Here is a 23665-nt window from a genome sequence, read left to right as displayed (position 1 = left end):
GGGTAGAGGTGGTGATGTTAGAGAAAAGTATCTCTCTCTCTCTCTCTCTTCTCTCTGAATTAGGAAAAAAAACTACATGAATTTATTCATAGGAAAACTGATACAAGTACAATTATATTTTCCTCTTTTTTTGCTTCTCAAACTGTAACCTTGAAACACTATCATTAATGTGAACATCTCATCAGGTGCATTCATTTAATACCATGAAAAAAAAGGTAAGTTACCATTTCTCAGGTAACTCTCACTGGATTAACATTATCATAAACTGCATTCATTTATATAACAGCAAGAAAACAAAACTAACGTTACAAATGTATCACCAAGTAACAGGTAAGTAAATGATTACTACCTGTTGACATGTTACACATTAAATATTTGGGTGAAAATAGTAAATCAAAGTCAAACTTTCCAGGCAAAGTTAATATTCATTAGTAATTTTCCCTTTTCTATCTCAAAATGTATTACAATTCAATAACCATTCAGATAATAAAACATTTAGAACAATTTAATTAATTGTTAATCATATTGATAGACTTACCGTTTTATAAAACATACACAGTTTTCTGTCCTCATCTTCACCATTAGGACAAGCAATGAAACCATTACAAAGTTCATGATCTTCAATGCATCGATATCTTCCCTCCTTATTGGGAGTTGGACAGGCAAATCGGTCAACACCATCTTCACTTACAGGGCATTCTGAGTGGACAAAGAGAGAAAGAGAGAAAAAATAAATTCCATGTTTACAATGCTAGCCGATAGATGGCATTACCGTACAGAGATTTTATCTTCACCATTTGAGTTAATGGTTATTTCATGTTATCATTATCAAGATTTAATTTTATTGAAAGTTTCAAGTTTTAATGTTCAACTTTTCATTAACATGATTAACTTAATCATAAGTATGTATACCTATTTACAACCCACGAAGTCAATTTATGATTTAATAGAAGTTTTTTTCTTTCTTCTCGAGAAAAAAAAAATAAGTATCATGTTCATTAATTTTAATCTAATTTGGGTTAATCATTTAAAGTGATAACATCGTATACAAATAGTTGATGGAGATTAGAAAATTTTGTTTATCCAATTTGTTAATCTAATTATCATTATCGTTATTGTTTCTTTTTTCTAAATAAAATTTTCCATTTTAAATGGTGTAAGATTGAGGTGGGTAGTCCTATGGAATAAAGGTAATGGAAAATATCATGAGATTTATGTTCGTTCTTTGCTGAATTGTGACTGAATTCATGGAATACTTTGAATCATCATGACCACCTAACTACATGATAATAGATATAAAGTCAGGTTTTCATGTAGAAAAGGGAAAAATACAATGAACATTATTCTGTTTTCTGTTCAGTTAAAATACATGAGAACTTTTTTTTCTCTCTCTAACTTTATTTTCATCTGAGAACATTCATTTCCATGATGATGATGATGATGATATAATGTATTACAAATTGAACTTTCATGGAGACACTTCAAGAATTACAAGGCGACCTGCAAAACAATACCTCATGAGAATACTGAGTAGACGGAATTTTAAGATAAAAAATAAAGACCATGAGAAAAATAAGAGAGAAAGTAAATTATTTTTCCAATGAATTTTCTGAGACAAAGAAAAAAGTGAAACTTACAAAACTCTGAGAATCGAATTTTTGTATTTCTAATCTCATTTCCTTTTCCTTTCCATCACAAACTTAGAAGAAAGAAGAAATTTGTCAAATGAACTTCACTTATTATTATCAATTGATGAAGTTGATTGAATTTGGAGTTATTATTGAAATAAAGCGACTTAAAGTTCATTTGGAAAAATGAATATTATGAAAGAATTAACAATTTCTAACTCATAATCTAACAGAAAAAAGTTCCACTAATGAACTTTTGATGGTAATTGAGTAGAACTTTTTTTATGTGTTAAAACAACAAATACCATTATTATCATTTCATGTTTCATCAGTTGATTTACATGAAACTTTTATTACATTTGAATGCATAATATTGTCATCACCCTGAAAACAAGAGGGAATCCAAAGCTCAACCTATTTTTATCATGCAAACTACCTGGATAAATATGATAACCCACTGAGAGAGACAAAATGTCATCATGAAAATTGTTCCCGTAAATATATTAGTTATCATGATTCATCGTTAATTTGATTCTCTGGAATCAACTAAATGCTGAGGTGTAAACGGAAGTGTGAAAACACCATAAAGAGGAATAGAGAGAGAGAGAATAGTGATAATACCTGGAAAAGAACAAGAAATCAACCAGAACTTTGTAATGTCTATTGTTCATTCAAGTTCAGTGCTGATTTTTGTTAGGAAATAAACTTTGTAGTATTTTTGGAAGTTCATAACTCTAGTAGGAGATTAAGGTGAAGAGGGATAAAGTTATGATTGTATTAGTATTTGAATCTCATTGTGGTGATGATTCTTGACTGGAGAGGATTGATAATCAATGTTGTTTTCAATTCTGCCCGTTAAAAGGATAACATTTCAGGGTTATCATGATCATCTTCATTTCTCTCTCTCTCTCTCTCTCTCTCTCTCTCTCTCAGGTAAAAGACTTCTCCTATTGATAGCTGAATTATCATATGATAATGATTGAGAAAATGTTCATGTTATTGCTTGTGATTCTTTCTCTCTGTCATCTTGCTTGAATCATTTGCAACATTGCAAGTAAACAATAAAAACTCACTAACGATAATAAATGTATTCTCATGAAATTATCATGAATGTGGGTGGTGAAAAAAAATACTCTTAATACCAGTCTAATAATAATACAAGTATAAACTTATGCCTTCCTTTTTATGGTGACACATAAATATCACTGATATGTTAACGTCATTCCCATCAATTGACAAGGATGATTATCATGATATATATAATAAAAATCATGATTCCTAAGTTTATCATGGTGATAATGATACAATGAGTAACCACAAAGCAATTGAATATAATAGTTTGTCCACTTATATTATTGTATTGTCATTAAAATCATGATCATCATCAACATACATAAATTCAAATACCCTCTGAATACCCATTCAAATGTTAATCAACCAAAATCAATTTATTACAAGTTCATCGATGAATATATATTAAACAACTTCCAATAATTCACCCAAACAGATATTATTGGAAACTCTTTCCTCTCCATTCAATTATAATTCAACTTTAACCTCTGGTGTTTTCTAATCTAATATCTATTTGTATGAATAAATTTCAAGATAAATTATTCATATGATGAGAAACACTTTCTGCTAATCCTTTTGCTCTAATCCCTTAATCCAAGGTTATATTCATGGTGATTAGATTGATAGTTACTTTAATTACTTTCATTAATTATCATCGTTACGTATTGTCATTAGTAAAGTTACAATTTGAGCATTATCACTCAATCCATAGGAGGTTAAAGGTTAACGATTCTGGAAACTTTATCTACTTACATATTAATAATAACTTTCTCTAAAAGATAATCTTTTCTTTGTAAGTTTCTTAACGTTGTAAATGTAAGATATGAGGGAATTGCCTCAGGGTAAGGATTTTAAACACTCGGAATTGGAGAGAGGAAGTTGCAACAATTGGAAAGATAATATTAATATAAGAATATTTTTCAACACAGATTAAGATATAATAAGAATCGTGTTGATATGGAATCAGTTTTATCCATGCTAATGGAATTGAATATCTATTGTATTACTTTGAGAAGGAAAAAGAAAAAAAGTTTCTTTTAAAACTTTTTTTCTTCTTCATTTTATTCATGATAAGTTTTGTTCATTTCTTTTTCTTGTTAATTGATTGTTACAATTAACTTGCAATTTACTATAAAGTTCATGGTAATTCATCTCTCAATGTAACTGAATTAACGTGAAATGTTTTTGTATCACTTGAGATTTGTAGTAAAAGTTTAATTTCAAATGAATGGAAACTTTTTTTTCACTTCTTACTTTTTGTTTCTCTTTATTCAGTTTTGATTAAAACAAAATTAGTTAATTGTAACGACCAATTTGAATTGAATTTGTGCTTATTTTAGATTTAAATTGGTTCAAATTGGATGTACTTTTTTTTTTGATGAACAATTGACTTTGATTGGTAATCAACAGTTGATGATGATTAAAGGTAACAATTGATTGATTACTTAATTTGTAGATTATCAATTAACACAATCAATTGTTTATGTAAAAGTGAAAGTGATTTAATCAATTATGATAACCTTTAAATGTACAAGAAAAAGTTTTTACTATCATTTGTAAATTGTTACCATTTTGATTAACAGTTAATTGAAAGGTAACTACACTTACTAATATTTAATGGATGACAATTTGTTTTGTCAACTCACTTTAATTCAGTTTAGTTTGGACATGATGAAAGCTTGACCATGTTAAGAATCAAGGACTTTTTGATTACTTGTGGTCAGCCAATGGTTTGGACATTGGTCAATTTGAGTTATTACATATTAAATATATTTAAGTTAATGAAAAATGACATGACCATGAATATAAACTAAATCCATAAGGAAAAGTTTAACTTTATGTGTATACGAAATTTTTGTACTGACCACTACTACTAAGAGATGACCACTGAAAAGATGACAGTTTAATTGAACATGTGAAAGTTATACTAGAGATAAATAATCAGTTATCACTTTGGAATCGGAGTTGAATTGAAACTCATGGAAAAAAAAAGTTATTCCTTGAGTGAAATGAACTTTCAAGATTATTAACTAACCATTAATTGAATACTTTTTCACGAGTTTAATTTATTGATTGATTATTTAATCGTGAAAGGTTTGATAATATGTGGTGGGTTTTGATTGGAAATTGTTATCATTTAATAATCATAATAATTGTAACAATCAATGGTCATCGTGATGAAATTTTTAACCATTGTCTCCATAGAAGTGGACAAACTGATTTACTAAAATTGGTGAATGAATTTAATTAGAAAACCTTTACGATTTCATTTGTTGTCTATCACTGTCAAGGTTAATCAAGTGTAAATTGTGGAGGTGGATAATTGAAATGTTAATTAGGTACATTCAGAGACAATTAACTAATTGTTAACTGATCTCTCTCTCTCTCTCTTTGTCTCTTACTAACGATTGTAGGAGTTGAATTAACCTTGGGTTAAGTTAATTTACTAATCATGAGATTCATTGACTAACCACCAAGGGAATTGCTAATAAAGACAAAGTAATTTAATGACAAAATGATTATGATTATTGTGATTAAATATTATCAATGATTTAAAATGTAACAACAATTAAAGATAAATTATCATTGTACATGGAAAGATTAACTCAAATTGAAATAATCAACTAATCATCAACATTTTTCCGTTTACATTATGAAAAATAAGTTTACCTGGGTAACCAAATTAAACTGGTAAACAATTTGTTAAACCAGTTAAACATTTAAACTCTCTATTATAGTGATCAAACAATCAAAAGTTTAATTAACAAAAAGAGTGGGGTAGCTGGTAGGCAACAATTAACCTTTTATAATCAATTGATTGCTATGATTAAATTGTAAATTGTAAAAAAGTAATATGATTTTATCTTCCGGAGAAAATGAAAAAAATTTTAAATTCCCAAAAAATATCAGATTCTGAATCATTATCGTCATGTAATTAGTTTCATATTATAATAACCTCATTGTTTTTTTTACCTTCTATCATGTTACCCACCGGGTAAAAAAGATTCCTGATCCACCCCTGATGAAAAAATCACCATAGATTTTGAATAACCTTTTTGTGTTTACTTTTGGGTGATATTGTTATGATAGCACAAGATTAGGAAAACCTTATCATGGAGCTGAAGTTCAGTTCTGAAATCTGATTAATCTGAATCAATGAACTTTTTAGATCAATTTTTTATTCATCCGGAAAGTGAGAGAGGCTGAGTTATATTCAGGGTGATTTCATCGACAAGGTGAAAAGAGATAATGATTGACAGGGAGGATAAGATATAATAATACAATTTTCCGTCACCAAAAGTTCAACCAGAACTTTTGATTATCTCATCCTCATCGTATTTGTTTCATGAATTTAATTTCATTAATTGTCTCATTATAATTTCATAGCTATTTTTATCAATACCAACATGATAAACAATCAGGATAACATGATGATTGTTTACCGATTGATTGATTCAATGATAATTCATAAGAAATATTGTAATTTTCAGCCTAAAAGTACAAATAAATTTTAGTTGCTAAGCTAACAATCAATTTTATTAATTGTTGATTCAATTAGTAAATAGTTTATGGGAATAACAATAAATATCTATCATGTTAATCAACTAAATTGATAGTAAATCATGATAGTAATTTTCTTAAATGAAATGAAGTCACTAAATGAAAATCAATTGTTTCATATTTATTTTGGTGACACTTAAAACTTCAAGTTAATTTATTTACCTATTGGTTGTTATTGATTCTGATCATTGATTATACTGGAATTAGGTCAAAGGTTGATTCTAAATTACATTTGAATTTGTATCATGAGATGATAATATTGATACAAATTGTTTTCTCTCTCTCTCTCTCAGTTTCTGATTCTTGAGTCTTTCATGATGATCAACTTTTCCTCTGGAAATTACAGTTGATCAACTAATCAGTAAGATCATTACCCTGATAATGTTTTAATTTAATTCCATGTTAATCTAATAGTAAACTGAATTTTCTAAATTGAAACTGAATCAACTCTTTTTCTCTAATGCATCCAAATACCAAGTTGAAAATCTGATTAAATTATCACCACTTGGAATCAAACTCAGATCATGGAATCACTTTAACCATGAATTTCAGTATTTTGATTTGAATAACTGGTGAAAATCAATATCAACTAATTCAATAGAGTTTTAGAATTTTCTTTTCACCTTAAAGTTGTACATAGACTCGAATTGAACCAAGTTATTCAACGGATGTCCAATTTCAGGAATTTACGGACAAATTTCATGCGAACGAAAATTCAGTTGGACATCATGGATAGAATGAAATTCCTAGAATCGAATTCGAATCGTGTCGAAAACAAATTCTGGATAGAAATTTTTGATCCTTTTTTTTTTGAACACTTTCTTTCCCATTCTAACAATTAACTAATTGTTTAATGTAATAATAATGAAGATTGTGTTTAACCCACAAGAACAGTTACCATGAACTGAATGATTCTGATGTGAAGACATGAGAGTTCATTGTTAACTCGTTTTTCTGTATGTGAAGATGAGGCAAAAGTTTTTACTCAGTTAACATTTCGTGAGTTTCAACAATTAACTTTGTTACAATTGTTGATCAATTCAAACAATTAGCCACAGGAAAAAGTTTTGTAAGGTGGTAACAGGGAGAGAGAGAGTGAGACTAATATAATTCAGGGAAATGAATAGTAACCATGTAGATGAATGAAATGTATTCATGAAAATAATTCATGAATAGAGGTGAGATTTTCATTAAAGTGAGACAAATCAATTGAATAGTTCAGCAAAAAATTTGAAATTTCATAACCAGAACTGAATTAACCATGATAATTAACTATTCATCTATTTTATTTATTCAACAATTTAATAATTGGAGAGTGAAACAAAAATCAGAGTGATTTTTTCAATGACCTTAGAAACAATTTAACTAGATCATCGAAACAATTAATGAGAATCATTAATCATCCTCATGATAATTTCACCAAATTTTCCAACTAAATCAATGGTTAATTGTGATTATCTTTCTGGTCGATGAGCTAAAATTAACTGATTACATAATGCAATTGATTGAAGTTTTAATAGTAAAAATAAAAAGAATAGTTCTTGACTCAACCATGGGAAGTTGAATAGATTATGTAAACTTAATAATTACCATGAAATTTCATGAGATTTACAGGTTAATGTACTGAATTAAAGGGTTAACCAGTTGAAGAAAATCAAAATAATATAAAATTGAAAGAATCAATAAAAAGCAAAGATAAAGTTTCGATGGGAAAAAAATAATCGAACAGAACAATTTTTTTTTTCTTCCATGTTCATGTTCATGGTGATTCCATGATATTCTTGAATTGTATTCATTGATAATGATTTGTTAGCGTGATTGAAGAGGTAAACTGTTAATTTCTGGTGCAGTGATGGTGTAAAGGAGGAGGAGAAGGTGGAAAAATGATAATTCACCTTAAAGGTAAACAATAAATTGTTTCAAGTTAATCATCATTAATCCATAATGATTAGGGTGATAAAGATCATAAATAGATATTGAGTTAACATGAAATTGACTTTAATTTAATGATTGTGATCATTATCAACGGTGGGGTGGGTAAAGTTTGACACGATTATCACCCAAGTCTCATGAAAAAAAAACATGATGTAATATTGAGCTACGATTTGTTGATTGTTAAGTAACTTGTTTGTTACTTGTAATTGTAATTAAAATGATAACATTTGAATACATTGATAATATTATTGAATTGTGATAGTAATTAAATTGATAACCTTTCCATTAATGATTCTGAAACTCAGGATATTCATTAGATATACAAAGAGCCACCCACTCACCCATGATAATGATGAGTTATCATTATCATTACCATGGATGAAATAATAACTGAACAATTAATAATTTTGTCTAATACATTTGAATATTATTACAATCAACAATTAACAACAAATTATTCTGATAACCAAATGATATTAAACTTTATCTGATACAATTTTCTCGCCTAATTAACTTAATACAATTAGCTAAAGGTTAAAATTAAAAGGTTATCACAATTAAATATCAATAATTGATGAAGTGATTTAAGTTAATACAAATATTATACTATATTATCATGAATATATTATATCATTAACAATTGAAATTAAAAGTCAACCAAGTGACTAATGGTTATTCAGTTAATTGTCAATCAATTAATCACTTGCCATTTGAATTTATCTCAGTTTAATGAGTAAATTTCAATCATCATGAGTCTCTCATGGAGAAATCCATGATAGATTCACCATGGCGATGATAAAAAAAACAATAATTCTAAGTGTTGATGAGATTTTGGGAAAATCGAAAGGAAAACTTTTTCAATTCTATCGATAAGTTTAAAAATAGTTCTAAACAAACAAGAAAGTTCAGATTGGATTACTCAGAATGATGATCATGAAATTTATTCCATGTAAATTGTAACAATATGAATAATAATACCTGATTGTACAAAGGGAAAAGTTTCCATGAGAAAATAATATTAAGAAATCGAGTAGTTGAATTATATTTAATGATATTTATAGTTAGAACTTTTTTTAGAACTTCATCTCGAATATTTGAAAAAGAACAAAGAAAAAGCGATAAAAAATCGTTCAAACGACATTTACATGGTTACAGAACAATGATTCTAAATATTATCTCATCCGAACAAGGAATTTTCATCATGAAAATAATGTTCAACTTTTTTTTTCTTCCTAAGAAAATATAATCATGTTAATAATGAATCATCTTAAATATTAACTCTCTCTCTCTCTCTCATTGATGAAACAACGTTAATGATAAACTTCATTGATGACAATCATCTCATATTAATACATGATGATATTATCTTACTGCATGATGAGATTCAGTCTGAGTTTATGAATTGAAGTAGATAAACTTTTTTTTGCCTCTCGAACTTTCAAAGTTCTTGGAATCAACTAAACGGCAATAATGTGATAATTTAATGATCGCTAATGATGATGACGAGGATGAGAGGGGTGAGAGAGATGAATAAGAAAGGGAAAAAAATACCAAAAAGAACTTTTTTTCTTCTTCTTCTTGGATGATTCCTAAAATCTGATCGGATAGTTTTTCCTCCATTGACGAAAAATTGAGTGAAAGAGAAAAAAAAACAAGACCAGAAATCGTCGTCATCATCATGAGGAACGATTGATCGTATTCATGACGATAATGAATGAGAGGGGAAAGAATAGTTCATCAATTATCTGATGAATGAATTTTTTTTTGCTTCTTTTTTTCCCTATTCAAATTGGTGATAGTTCTGATTGTTCATGGATTCTGTGTTTCGAGTACATAATCATGATGTATTGTACATCAAAATGAATACCAGAATCAAAAGGTAAATGTTGTTGTTGACAATCATATAGGTTGGAACTTTTTTTTGAATTCGCCGAATCCTAGATTCTGATGATAACTATAAATAGCTTGATAACAAGGTGAATGATGGAGTAGTAGTAGTAGTAGTAGTAGGAGATGTGGAGGTAAGATGAGTTGACGGAGGTGGTTGGATGGGTGAAAGTAAGAAAATAGCAGGAATGATAAAGAGAAAGAGATGAAAAGAGAGGAAGAGGAAGTGATGATAATGATAATAATAGTGAGTGGGAGTCGATAAGATATACATTAATAATGATAGTGATAAAGATAATCAATGGACGAAAGGAAAGAAAAAGAAAGTGAAACTTTATTGTTATCGACAACTGGACAATCTGTTTATTGTTATCTTGGTGATATTCAAGTAAGTGGTCACTCTAAGAATGAGAGAGAAAAAAATATCAAGAGTGAAAAATCAATCTCGAATGTCCATTGGAATAATAATTCATGGGCTCATATAAAGAGAAAGAGAGAGAGAGAGACAGACAGACAGACAGACAGACAAAGTGCTAATATGAACTCACGGAAACGAAAGAAAGAAAGGAAAAGAAAGAGAGAGAAAAGTTTGAAAAAAGTAGAAAGTTCTGAAATACTCATGTGATATGCATCATGGAAAGTTCCAAGAAAATGAAGAGGAAATTTAAGATAATTAAGGTCAATTTTATTTCTTTGGAATATTCTGTGTGTAGGTGGTTGGGCGTGGTTCAAGCCACCTCCCTGGTTCTGAGGTGACAGAAGCAAAAACAACGATGAACAAACAAACATAAATATCAGAACAATATGATTACATGGTAACTGTTATTGTGATAAATGCCAAGGATAATATCATAACATGTAAGAGTCTATGAGTAGGTTGGCAACTTTAAAATCGTACCTTTTATTTTATTTATTTGTTTTGTTCTTCTTTTTCTTTTTTTATTTTGAACTTTCTTTTTTTTTCGAAAGTTCTAATATAAATATAGGATATTGAGTAATTCTATCAACACGATTCTCATGAACATCAACAGTTTCCGTGTTTATTTCAGGGATTTTAAACCAATCCAATATCTTAATCCATGAAACTTAATCCAGGGAAAAAAAAGGTTATCATGTAATTGGAGTGAAAATTTCATATTTCAATTGAATCGGTTTGTTTTTTTTTATTTCTATCTAATATTATCTTTATAATACATTCTGATAAATGGATTCTGAATGTTTATCATGATGATTAATTTGCCTTCTCAATGGTGGGTAATAAATGATGATGACAATTGATGGTTTTTGTCAATCAAGGTGGGAAGTCTGGTTGTGATGGTGATAATATATTACAACAGGGAAGGATATTAATCAGTGGGAGTGAAAAAGATACTTTGAAATTTTTGCTCAATACAATTTGAAATTAATGAGAAAATCAATTAGATCTTCAGTTGTGATTAATTCTGTTGCACTGATTAAATTGTAATTATTACCTGTTGATTTATATATAAAATGGACAGAGTAAAAGTAGAAACAATTAAGTTTAATGGGTGAGAACTTGATTGTTAACAATAAATGACAATTCATTTTGTTTAATCACATTGATCAATTAATCTGATTGAGATTTCATGATGAAAATCATTGAGTATTTTCAATGACCTTTTTTTTTATTATTTACTTACTTACATGGTGATGGTCATCATGCAGATGACCAGGATAAAAGTATTTTACTTGAAAAATCAAGAGGAAACAAGAAAACGTAAGCAATCAAGTGATTTTAATCAAGTAACTGATAAACTTTGACCATTTCCGTTTACATGCAACACTGATTACTGATGTTGACTTGACCATCAGATTATCAATATCATCAAGCTCAACTTGATCCTATCAAAAGTTAATCCACAGTTAACAAGATAATAATGAGAGTTATTTTTATTCATTTTGATTAAGAATTGAGATAATTGCGAGGGAAGATAATTAAGGTAAAGGCTATTTAATAATAGATACTGGACATTGGGAAAGTTATCAATCAAAGTGAACAAATTAGCATAATATACTAGACATCATTAGATATTTTCATATTCATCATGATGATGATTAATAATGAGGGAAACTTTTACAATCAGATTAGTTTGAGTTACACAATTTACTATAATCATAGTTAATTATGATATCTATGATATTGACATGTTAATAATTAAGACTCATAAAGCTCATAAACAATGTATGAACTTTGAAAATTCATAAATATTTTGTCATTGGACATTGAGCTGGACACAGGAATCAGAGAGAGAGAGAGAGAGAGAGAGAGAGAGAGAGAGAGAAAGATGTGAGAAAGTTTTTCTTCAAAGTTTATCATCTCCTTTGAGTTAATATTATCAAAGTTATCTTGCTAAATAATAGTTATTAAGGTGGACATAAGGGGGAGAGGTTTGAATGGTCAATGTTTACCTGTTATCATTAAATGCTATATATAAATATAAGATTAATATCATAGTGTTCAAGCTTCCCCACTGATCATTTATTGGACATTTTTGATTTTGCTTTTATTTCATCTCAATACATGAAATGGTCAAGCAATATTTCATCATGGTCAAGTAAGAGGAAGTTAAAGAGATATTGAAAAGGCCAATGTATGAATTGTAAATAGAAATTTCTAAATGTTAATTGATAGATGAATGGTCATTGATATTGACCATATAATGACCTTTATCTTTATCATTTTCTTGTTGTTGCTTAATTTCATCTTAATCATCATCAGAGATTAAATAACATTTAAGGATTAAAGGTTTATCCTTATCGGTTAATAATATTATGTATATATAAATATGTTTCTATTAATAGAGTCAAGTCAAAACCTTGACCATTGGATTTTGTTTGAAAATTTTTACTAATACTTTTAACCTGGTCAATGGTCAAGGATGAATACAAATAAAAGATAAGTTTCATTGGACTCATGGGGATCATGATAAAAGTGTAATTTGGACTCGAGGTTTTCACCTTTACAATGATAACATTAATTACGTGCTAATTTTTTTCCACTTTATTCAAAGATATCAAACATCATCTACTTATTAGGGTCAATTGTTCATTTTCTTGACCTTGACCAGCATAATGGTCATTGTTATTTAGTTGTAGTTGCGATGAAAGGTAAAAGAGGGAAAAAAAAGTTGCAGATAAAAATCAAGGTAAAGTAAATAGACTATTACAACTACTACTAAGTTCATGATGATGATGATGGACAAACTGGACACAATCAACTAACTAACTTAACTTTACCTTTTCCTTTTTTTGTTCATCTTCATGAATTCAACTGGACACTATCATCATCTCATGATGATAATTGTGTTGCCTCTTTACTCAATCTTGTCAAATCGATTTGACCTTTTCTACTTTTTTCTTGCCCAAGTTTGGTTTCTTTTTTTAGATAATACATATTGACCATGAACAATAGTTACAACTGGACACTGGTCATTATTATTAGAACTACTGAAAACATAGGACATGAGTTGAATTACATTTGATCAGAAATCACAAGTGATAATGTTCAATGGACATTGAGTTTGAATTAAGGTGATGATAAATACATGATGAAGATCAAAAATTTTCCGTTTCATTATCAACATGATAAAGTTCATGTTCATCTTTATCCCGACATCTTTCAACCTCTCAATACAGGTTAACAATTTATACTTTGCTTTGTCCAGTCTCTGTCCAGTAATGGACAGTAAACATCATATAAATATTATATTTATTATATAAATGATTCGATATTTGTTTTATCAATTTTGACTTGATTCAGTTTTATTTATCTTCTTTTTTTTTCCTGGTTTGCTATTATTACTTTCATGGAGTAGGAGTTTTTTTTTTGCTAAAATTATCAAACCAAACATTTATTACTATTGACCATTCAACCAGAATTGGATCATTACGAGTATTACATTGATAACTTTAATATTGTTTTTTTCGGAATATTATGAGAAAAAAAAACAAACGGAAGTTTATTGAACAAATATCGTTGAATAATAATCGTCAAACTGTCAGTGTAATTACGAGATGTGATTCTTTACAATGAAAAACGACAAGGCGGGAAAAGATAAGCCTCAGGGGAGAAAATAAAATTCTGCGAGAAAAAGATGAAGAATTAAGAAATGAGTGAAATGGTGAGTGAGTGAGTGAGTGAGTGAGAGAGAGAGAGAGAAACTCCATGAGGAAAGGGGAAGGGGAAGTGAGTGGAAAATGTAAAATTAGGAACATTAATTAAGATTGTCAGTCTGAATTAGAATGTGATAAACATGGTAAGTAAAAGATAACCATGAACTGAACAAGATTTGAATTCTGATGAGATGGAGATGAACAAGAGTGAGAGAGGTGGAGGTAGTGTGGAAAATGGGTGCATCTAGACCTGGCGAATTGGGTTATTTGGTGATTATAATGAATATAAGTTCTTATGAATGAAAAAAATCAATATAATAATCAAATTATTATCTAAACGATTAACGCTTACTAATCTTCTGTTTCAGGCTTATAACTGTTAATTGAAAATTGGAAACAACAATTTACTTGATTACTTAATTTTGAAACTATCAAAATACTGAGGTGATAATTTCAATCGTTTCTTAATTCAATCAGCTCATAATCGGTTCATAATAATGGACATTGATTACATGATTAATATTTTACGAGTAACCATTTTGAAATTAATCATGTAAGGTTTTGGTGCTGAAAAGTTCATGTTTGTCGAAATCTTCAATGGTCAATCTTAAGTCTTTTCAACATTAGTTGACCTCAATCAGTACAAAAGGATTAGATATTTTTATCATACTCGGGACCAAGACAAAATCTCCCTGGTAACTGAGTAATAATCTGATTACTTGAGATGTTCATTCCTCAGATCTGAGGGCGAAAAGGTTTGGGAGGAAAAAAAGTTCATCGTCATGAAGATGAAGTAAGAAAAAAGATAACAATTCTGATACATTGAGAGAGAGAGAGAGAGAGAGAGAGAGAGAGAGATATCATTGCAATTATTTTTATCATCAATTCTATAAGAAACAATAACCTCTCACAATTAACTGATTGTTAGAAAAATACAAATTAATTGGTGAAAACAAATTCTGATAAATGTTTCATCATTTTTACAGTACGTTAGTTATTTTCACCATTAGAAAACCATTTGATTGACCATCAGAATCACCATCATTAAATGATGAATGAAAATCTGACAAATGAATTATTCTCATTCTTGTATTAAAACTTCATTATCCTCATCACTATCTTCATGAAGATAATTACTCATATGTATTTATCCTTCACCTTAAGCATTTATCCTCATCCAGAGTATGTTAGTTAATTAGATAATTGTCTCAAAGGATTTGCCTCAATAAAGGAAATGTAGATAATGGTAGATTAGCTCTCACTCTCTCACTCTCTCACTCTCTTACTCACTCATTCAATTCTTCTCAGTCATACTATTTAATTGTTGATTATTCCCACTCAGCTGATTACTTGAAGGTACATATAAGAATGAGCTACTTACAAGTTAAGATAAATATTATCAATCTAAAGGTAGAAAATGATTATTATTATTAATGATAATGATTGTAATACTTGATGATGTAATATTTATCTTATCATTATCAGATATATTTTCTGGTTAATAATGAGCAGTGGTTAATTCAGTTTCAAGAGTCAACCAGTTAAGGTGGATATTCAAATTGTATGGTAATAGTGTTCAGAGTTTAATATTATATCAATGATGATGAAAAATAATTAGAGTGATAAATGTTAAAGTAAGAAAAGTCAATTAATATTAATAACACATTAAGGTTCATATATTTATAAATGTGAGGATTTATTAATAATTTATGGTGGGAGATAAGTTCAGGGGAGAGAGTGAGAGTGAGAGAGTGGTAAAGCTCAGCTCTGTTGAATTACTTTCTCTTTCCATTAACAACAATTAACTAATCAAGTGTTAGATTTAGATTCTTGAAGTGTACATGTTAAGAGATTAGGATATATAATAAGAAAAAGTTGTTAAAAGTTGTGAAAAAAAAAGGTCAAAACTTTTCTGGAACATGAAAGTTAATTAACTGAAATCATCATGATCATAATTAAGTGAGTAAATTATTTAACCAGCAATTAATTAACTACAACAAGAAAATATTTCACCGATTCAGTTGTTTGAAAAATGTCACAAAGTTTAGAGTTGAAGGTTTATTATTATAAATATTTTGATAGCGATTTTTGTTAATCATAATCTGATGATCACCAATATGATTAACTTAATTGTTAATTGATTTATCACATCGGTTGTTTTGCTTTATTATCAACATTTAATCTGATCCATTCACAGGAAAATTATTAATAAACTGATAACTCTGAGCACTTTCAACAGGTAAAGGTAAATATATACTCGGAAAATGAGTTTGAAACAATGAACAATCAAGATCCTAATGGTTATGCAAATGGCGAATGATGATAAATGAATGATAACTATTTCCATCATCTTCTCAACGTTATCATGCAATAATCAGGGTGGAAAATAACATTATAACCTTGGAACTTTTTCTTTCCTCACCAATTTCATTATTATCATTGCTGATTCTTTCCTTACCTGTGGAAAAATTTTCTCACCTTTCACTCTAACTCAATTCTCTGCAATCATCCTCATCCTCATCCTCATCCTCATCCTCATCCTCATCCTCATCCTCATCTTTTCACTTGACATCGCACCATAGGTTTACTTTATCATCTTTTCCTTTTACTTTATCATCACAACTTTCGATTCAATGTTTCGATTTTTTTTCTTCCTCTTCTTCCAACCAATGAATGAACTTTATCCTCGCCACTAGAATCACCTTCTCAAAAGGTAGTAAAGGTTAACAAGTATAAGTCTATTTCTTCATGTAATTTTCATGGAGAAAAAGATCTAAATTGAAGAGCAATTACTATCTCTACCATGGATTATTCATATCATTAGAATTGAAGAAAATAAAGAATAAAAAAGTTCTAAGCTTATCTCTCTCTCTCTCTCTCTCTCTCTTTCAGTTTCTTTTCTTCTTTACCATGAATATGATTAATCACTTGTAATGTTACAAAATTCTCAGAGCTTGTGGTCACTAGTAAATGACCACTTTTCTTGACCATCATTTAATATTTACTATCGATTGGTTATTAATCTCCATAGTCAATAGTTTTCCCTCCAGAATTATTAATCAACCTCATCATGATCATACTGAATTTCCCAAACCAATATCATGAAGGATTGGTAAAAAAAAGTTCTTTCAACCAGAATCAATGTATTCAGTTGCATGTAAATAGTAGATGAACTAATCTATTAAATAGATGAGAGGAAAATTACTCACTGATTTTAGATTCAATTTAGAATGAAAATTGAAACTGCTCAATCGTATTGATTTCGAAACACGAGCGAAATCAATTCATTCAGTCTTTTTAATTAACCTCGAAAACGATTTACTGATTATCAGATAATAAGCATTCAACTTGATTTAGAATCAGCTGATTGTAAACCTTTAGAACGGTGATATTTACCTGATAATCAAAGACAATTTGATAATCATTGGTGATCAATTAAAGGTTAACCTGTCAAAACAATGAGATGATTACAAGGTTTGAACCATTGGAATCAAATGTAATCTATTTCATGTCAATTAGCTTTCATGTTGACTTGCTCATCATCTTAATCAACTTAATCATAATCTCGGAGAGTTAATCATCCAATTAAATTATACGTAAGTTCATGGGAGTAAGGGGGGAAAACTTTTCACACTCAAAGCTAAAGTTTTACTTTTTCTGAGATAGGAAGTTAATCACTAAACTTTACCATTAACTTGATGATTAGATGATTAATTGTAACCGTTATATTGGTTGAAAGGTTTACTCTTATCAACGGAAGTACTAATCAAAGTACAATAATATGGAACCGGAAAAAGATGGAGACAGAGTGAGAAATATAATTTTCTTTAATCCGTAAAGTAAAAGCAAAAGAATAAGAATCTTTTCTTTTGGTGATAAACTTGATGAAGAATTGGATTAATTTAAGTAATTGTAATCATGACTGTCTACGATTTAATGAACTTGGGTAAAGTTTTACCCTGAAGCAGTGGGAAAATGTGAAATGATGAGACAACAACTGAATCACAATCAAATTAATTTACTAACCAATTCAGTCTAATTAAACTAATTGATTTGCATATCCACAAATCAACAATGTTACACAAAAGGTAAGCTAATTGTTAAGTGAATGTTTGTCCAGTTAACCAGAGATAAAAGTGGAAAAAAATGTCCACGGTGGGAATTGATATTATTCACCATTCTCCATGAAAATCATGGTGATTCAAATCATTCTTCTAATCATAACAATTAACTTGATTCTTGTTGATGTTGTTGTTTGTTTTTTTCATCTGATTCCCTTGATTGTCATGTGACATTGAACACAATCAAAATACGAGTATAATTTAAATATTATCATAATTATTATTCTGATGATTAAGTAGATCCAAGTGAATTGATCATTTTCAGAGTGAAATTTGATTGTAAAATTAAAATGAGATTCAATTTAATTTGGTTAATTGATTATCCGGATTAAATAAATTGATTGTTTTTGTTTACCTGTTGAGGAAACAATTTATTTACCATGTTAATCAATATGAAAAGTAAACAATTATTACAATCAATTTGCTGGTGGTTCCTTTTAGTTAATTAATCAAGTTGATTGTGGAAACTTTTCATCTAATTATCAAGATTGAAAGATTAATATAAAAACATTAACTGGATTTAGATTAATCTAAATTCAGCTGATGATAAAGATACAAATGATTAGATAACTTTTTACTTTGTGATACAATTTAACTATTATTTGGTTAATCATAATGTTTTCACTGTATTGTAATCAGATGATTGATGTGCTATTGGCTATCTGATGGTCATCCATTGTTTTGAGTGGTCATTCAATATTAATATCACTCTTGTTGGTCAGTAATAAACAACCAACAAAAAAAATGTATTCACTTCCTTGTAAGTATTAAGTTTGTCCTCCAAATTTTTGTATCGATTGACCAATATAAACAGTGGTCAGTAAGTATTAATATATAACTTTGAATATGATTATCTTTATGATGATGATGATGATGATGATGATTATCATTATTATCATCATGTTGATACATGTTGATTTAATTTATTGGTGAATTAATTTAAAGGACAAATCATAGTGACTGATTAACTTTGGACAGAAAATGAAACAATTAGTTGATTTATTGTCTCATTATGAATGGAAAGATATTAATTCAAGTTAACCATCAAAACTAATCATAGTTAAGTAACTAAATTGATTAAGATTACACATAAAATTAATCGATATTGTTTAACAGTTGAACCTTTTTCAACAATTAAGATCAACAATCAACAACTTAATCATTGAGTTAATAATTGGTACCGAGAAAAAAAGTTGTTAACTCTTGATGAGATTAATTGTTACATGTTTTAATTTACATCTTTAATTTAGTTATATTACATCTCATCTAACAATTAAATTATCTCTGATCACAAATGATTTGGGTTAATCAAACGAGCTCAATTATCAAGATGATTATAATTACAATGGCAAAGTCATTGATTAAATTACAAAAACTTGATCATGTTATTAATATTATTAATTACCATTAATTTGATGATTATCATTATTATTATAAGTCTAGCAATTAGATGATAATCATGATAACAATGATAATGATGATGAAAGCAATTAACAATCAAGATGAGATTTTGAGATAAAATCTGAAAACTGAATGGTCAAAATGCTATTTTTAGATTATAATTGATGATAATTAATCGAGTCATGATTATGATAAACATTTGCTTGACTTTTATTAATAGACAAGATGACCAATCACAAATTGAGACTGACCACAAGTCCAATATATTGGCCGGTTAAGTTTATTTTGTATTAAACAAATACATGAATCTAAGGTAAGGGTCAGTGGTATCAACTCAATCGGGGAGTGGTTCAAATTTGATGATTGACCAATTATGACACAAGATATATGGTTTAAACTGACCACAAGAAAGTAAACTAACTCTTATATTAACTATTCATCAATCATATCTTATATTATCATGATTAATCAATGGCTATTATTATAAGATTATAGTTAATCAGTTGATCATGAAAAAAAATTCTCAAATTCAGTTAATCGTAATGTTTAGTATATTGAATTATTTACCTTAAGGATTGAGTTTTATTGGTCAGTTTGTTAATCATTTTCTATGGACATTGAGATAAATATTATCGTTCCTTTGAAGGTTATCTGATATTCACAATCATTTCTTGATAATCATCATGTTTTTCATTACATAAGTGCTCCCTGAATATTATCAACGGAAATTAATTCTTACCATTTTCTTGGAATGGAAACTTTATTCTTCTTTCTCGAACTCTCAATATGAGGGTGGAGTGGGGTGAGAAAGGAACCTCATGATACCCTGATATTTACCTTGGAACATTTCGATTGATAATATTTACTTAATTCCATTTGGATCGGTGAGAGAGAGAGAGAGAATTTCTAATTCATTTTATATCCATGAAATTTCATGGAAAATGAATCAACAAATATTCATGATTCATTTTTCAGTTCTGTTATTATTCAGTTTTGTTTTTTTCCCTAATCATTATTATCATAATCATTTAATCATCATGATGATCAAGGTATCAAAATGAAAGGGAAAAGGTAAACAATTAAATTCAGTCTGATTGATTAAGTTTAGTTGGATGAAAATGTTTACTTCTCATGAGGGATTAACTTTAATCTGATGTAAAAAAAACAGTTTTGATCATCATCTTAATCCATTGGTGTTAAATTAGTTTATTTAACTTAATCGTTAAACTTTTATCAATTGATTATTTTATGATTAACTTTTATTTTCCAATTGATCAGTAAAATCATTTAGATTGTGATTGAATTACAACTTTTCATCAGCTGATTTCAGTTGATTGTGATTATCTTTACGTCATTTAAATCAACTGATTGTCCAACCATTGATACAAGTACAATCAATGTGATGAAATTAACTCACAAAGTCAACAATTAACCAACAACGAGAGCAGAAACTATAAGGGAAAAGCTAATCAAGTTTGTCAGATTAATTGTCATGAAAACAATGAATAAATTTGGGTGATGATTGAACAACAATTAAATGAAATCAAAGTGTTGAAATCATTTAAAGATAATCATGATGGAAAGTAAATCAAATTAATTGAGATGAGGAAAAAAAACAAAATCGGTCGATTCATTTTCCCTGAACTTTTGCCAACCACACCACAAGAATCTGAACTCAAAATTGAAACAGATAATAAACTAATCAATCATCAGGGTAAACATGATTCCATGTATATAAATAAAGTTGATTTAATTAGCTGATCATGATCAGGAACATGAAACATTTAACTTAACCAGGAAAACAATTGAGATAAAGTTTCATCTATTGATCAAGGTAAAAATCCACCGGTAGATTGTATGAAACTGATTGAATCATGGTGGATGAAAATTCATCTCTCAGATATCATTTATTATCTGAATGGATTGGAATCACTTTCTATTATATCAGATAATATATGAGAATTATTTTCTTATACATGACAGAATTTTATCTGTTACTTTTATCCGCTTTCAATCAATTGAATCTCATTTTTAAACGGATTGAATCAAATTTCCATCATGAAATTGTCCAGATCCATGGGAAGAGTATGAGAGAGACAAATTATCAGATCAATTTGAATGAAATCGGTAAAAATGGCAAACAAAATTTTAGAAAAGTGGAAAAGAAACAAATTTCCAAGTTCTCCAATCATATAAATATTATATACTATTATCGCCTCGAGCTAGATCATGATAGTTACTCATGAAATATTATTATAAGAATCGGAATCAGCTGATGAAAAATCTTTAAAGTTTTTTGTTTGTTTTCACCAGTAAAGTCAGGCAGTAGTTTTATTAATAATTCCTCATGAAACTCTGTGAATATTATCACCTGAACTTTGAGTGAAATTCAATTCATGTGAATTGGTCTGAATTTTCAAAGCAAACTGGACATTTGAACTCAACTTTCTCTCTGGTCATCGTTTTGTCAATTGTTTTTTCGAGTGGACGAAAAGTTTTTGTTTTCTGATGATCTAAGTAATAGTTAATATATATGAATCTTTTTCATGAATGGTTAACCTGAAAGTAAATACAAATTCAACTTGATTATCATGAAAAGATTACACATACAGGGTTCCGAGTGAGAAAATGAGTTTAATGAAATTCTGGTGAAGTAATAATGTTAAACTTTTTTGAAACACTCGATAAACTTGATAATAATATTATATGGAAATGGAAAAGTCTATCTTGACTAACGTGATCAGAATTTTCTTTGAAATTTCAGTTTCATGATGAAAAGAAAAAAAGCAAAAGAGAGAGAGAGAGAGAAAATTCGAAATAGATTCAAAATAATAATATTCGAACTTTTTTGTGTTCTAGTTTGGAAATTAATTTGCTAATAATAGAAATTGATTCATTAGTATTATCGGAATATGATTAAGAATTAAATTGTCTCATATAAGAGGATCAGGAAGGATAAATTTTTTGAAATGTCAATCATAATCACGAGTGGACATTATGATACTTTGACAGTGGACAATCATTTCCTCCTCCTTCAATTTGAAACTTGATCATCTGGACACACTTGATGTATCAAAGTTGATTAAGTTACTACTAATTGACAGGGTGACAATGATAATAATCTGATAACCTAGAAAAAAAGTAGTTCCAATTGATTCAGTTACATGATAGTTTGAAATAGTTTCACCAATAATATCAAACTAATAAAATCAATCGCCTAAGGGAGATTCAATTCTGTAAATATTATATTTCATCAGTGATGAGATGTTGCAAATTAATTTGTCAAGTAAATTGTAACAAATTAACCAAATTCCCGATAATTGTTGATTGAATTTCGTGTCAATGATTAAGTTTACTTGAGAGTAAAATTAATTGTATCATAAAGAGAGGAGAGGATGAAAAAACTATTCCATCTCTTTATGGATTCACTTCAATATGGAAATAAGGTAATGAGAAAAATTTCAAGTTCCCAATTGAATTCTGATTATATTTCTCATATACCGAATATCTAAAAGATTGAATATCTCTCTTGTTCCATAATATATATTCAAGTTCTTGATGCTCAGTTCGATGAATATTTTAAGACACAAGTAAAAATGTCAATTGTCATTTGAAGAAGAAGGTTGAATTTCTTGAGTCAACTGATTTATTTGATGATAATCAATATTTTCCATGTCAATTCATTTTGTCCACATAGTTTTATCATCATTAGGATCTGTTGATTTCAGGGTCAATCAGATTTTGTTATTATTTTTCAGGCAAGAGGATGAATTGGTTCAGAAGTTTTCATTTTCCTCTGCAACTCAATTTGTGCCAACTCAATCAGTTTAATTTATTATTTTAATGACAATTGTAAACAATTGGCTCATGTCAACAATCAGATTGTTAAAGGTCATGCATATATTATGTATATTTTATTTGTATTAT

At 28.6% G+C, this 23665-nt stretch overlaps 1 protein-coding gene across 1 annotated transcript in view; it reads right to left on the bottom strand.

Annotated features, from left to right (window-relative positions):
• The window catches only part of LOC128387555 (phosphatidylinositol 3-kinase 2-like), a 37685-nt gene that overhangs the window by 3227 nt on the left and 10793 nt on the right, over positions 1-23665 (bottom strand). The window contains 1 exon segment of the mRNA XM_053346757.1: positions 539-699. Coding sequence (XP_053202732.1) covers positions 539-699 — 161 coding nt within the window.

This window comes from Panonychus citri, unplaced genomic scaffold (genome assembly GCF_014898815.1).
Source record: "Panonychus citri isolate SS breed McGregor unplaced genomic scaffold, ASM1489881v1 Contig00092, whole genome shotgun sequence".
Lineage (NCBI taxonomy): Eukaryota > Metazoa > Arthropoda > Arachnida > Trombidiformes > Tetranychidae > Panonychus > Panonychus citri.
This window is presented reverse-complemented; position numbering and strand designations above follow the sequence as displayed.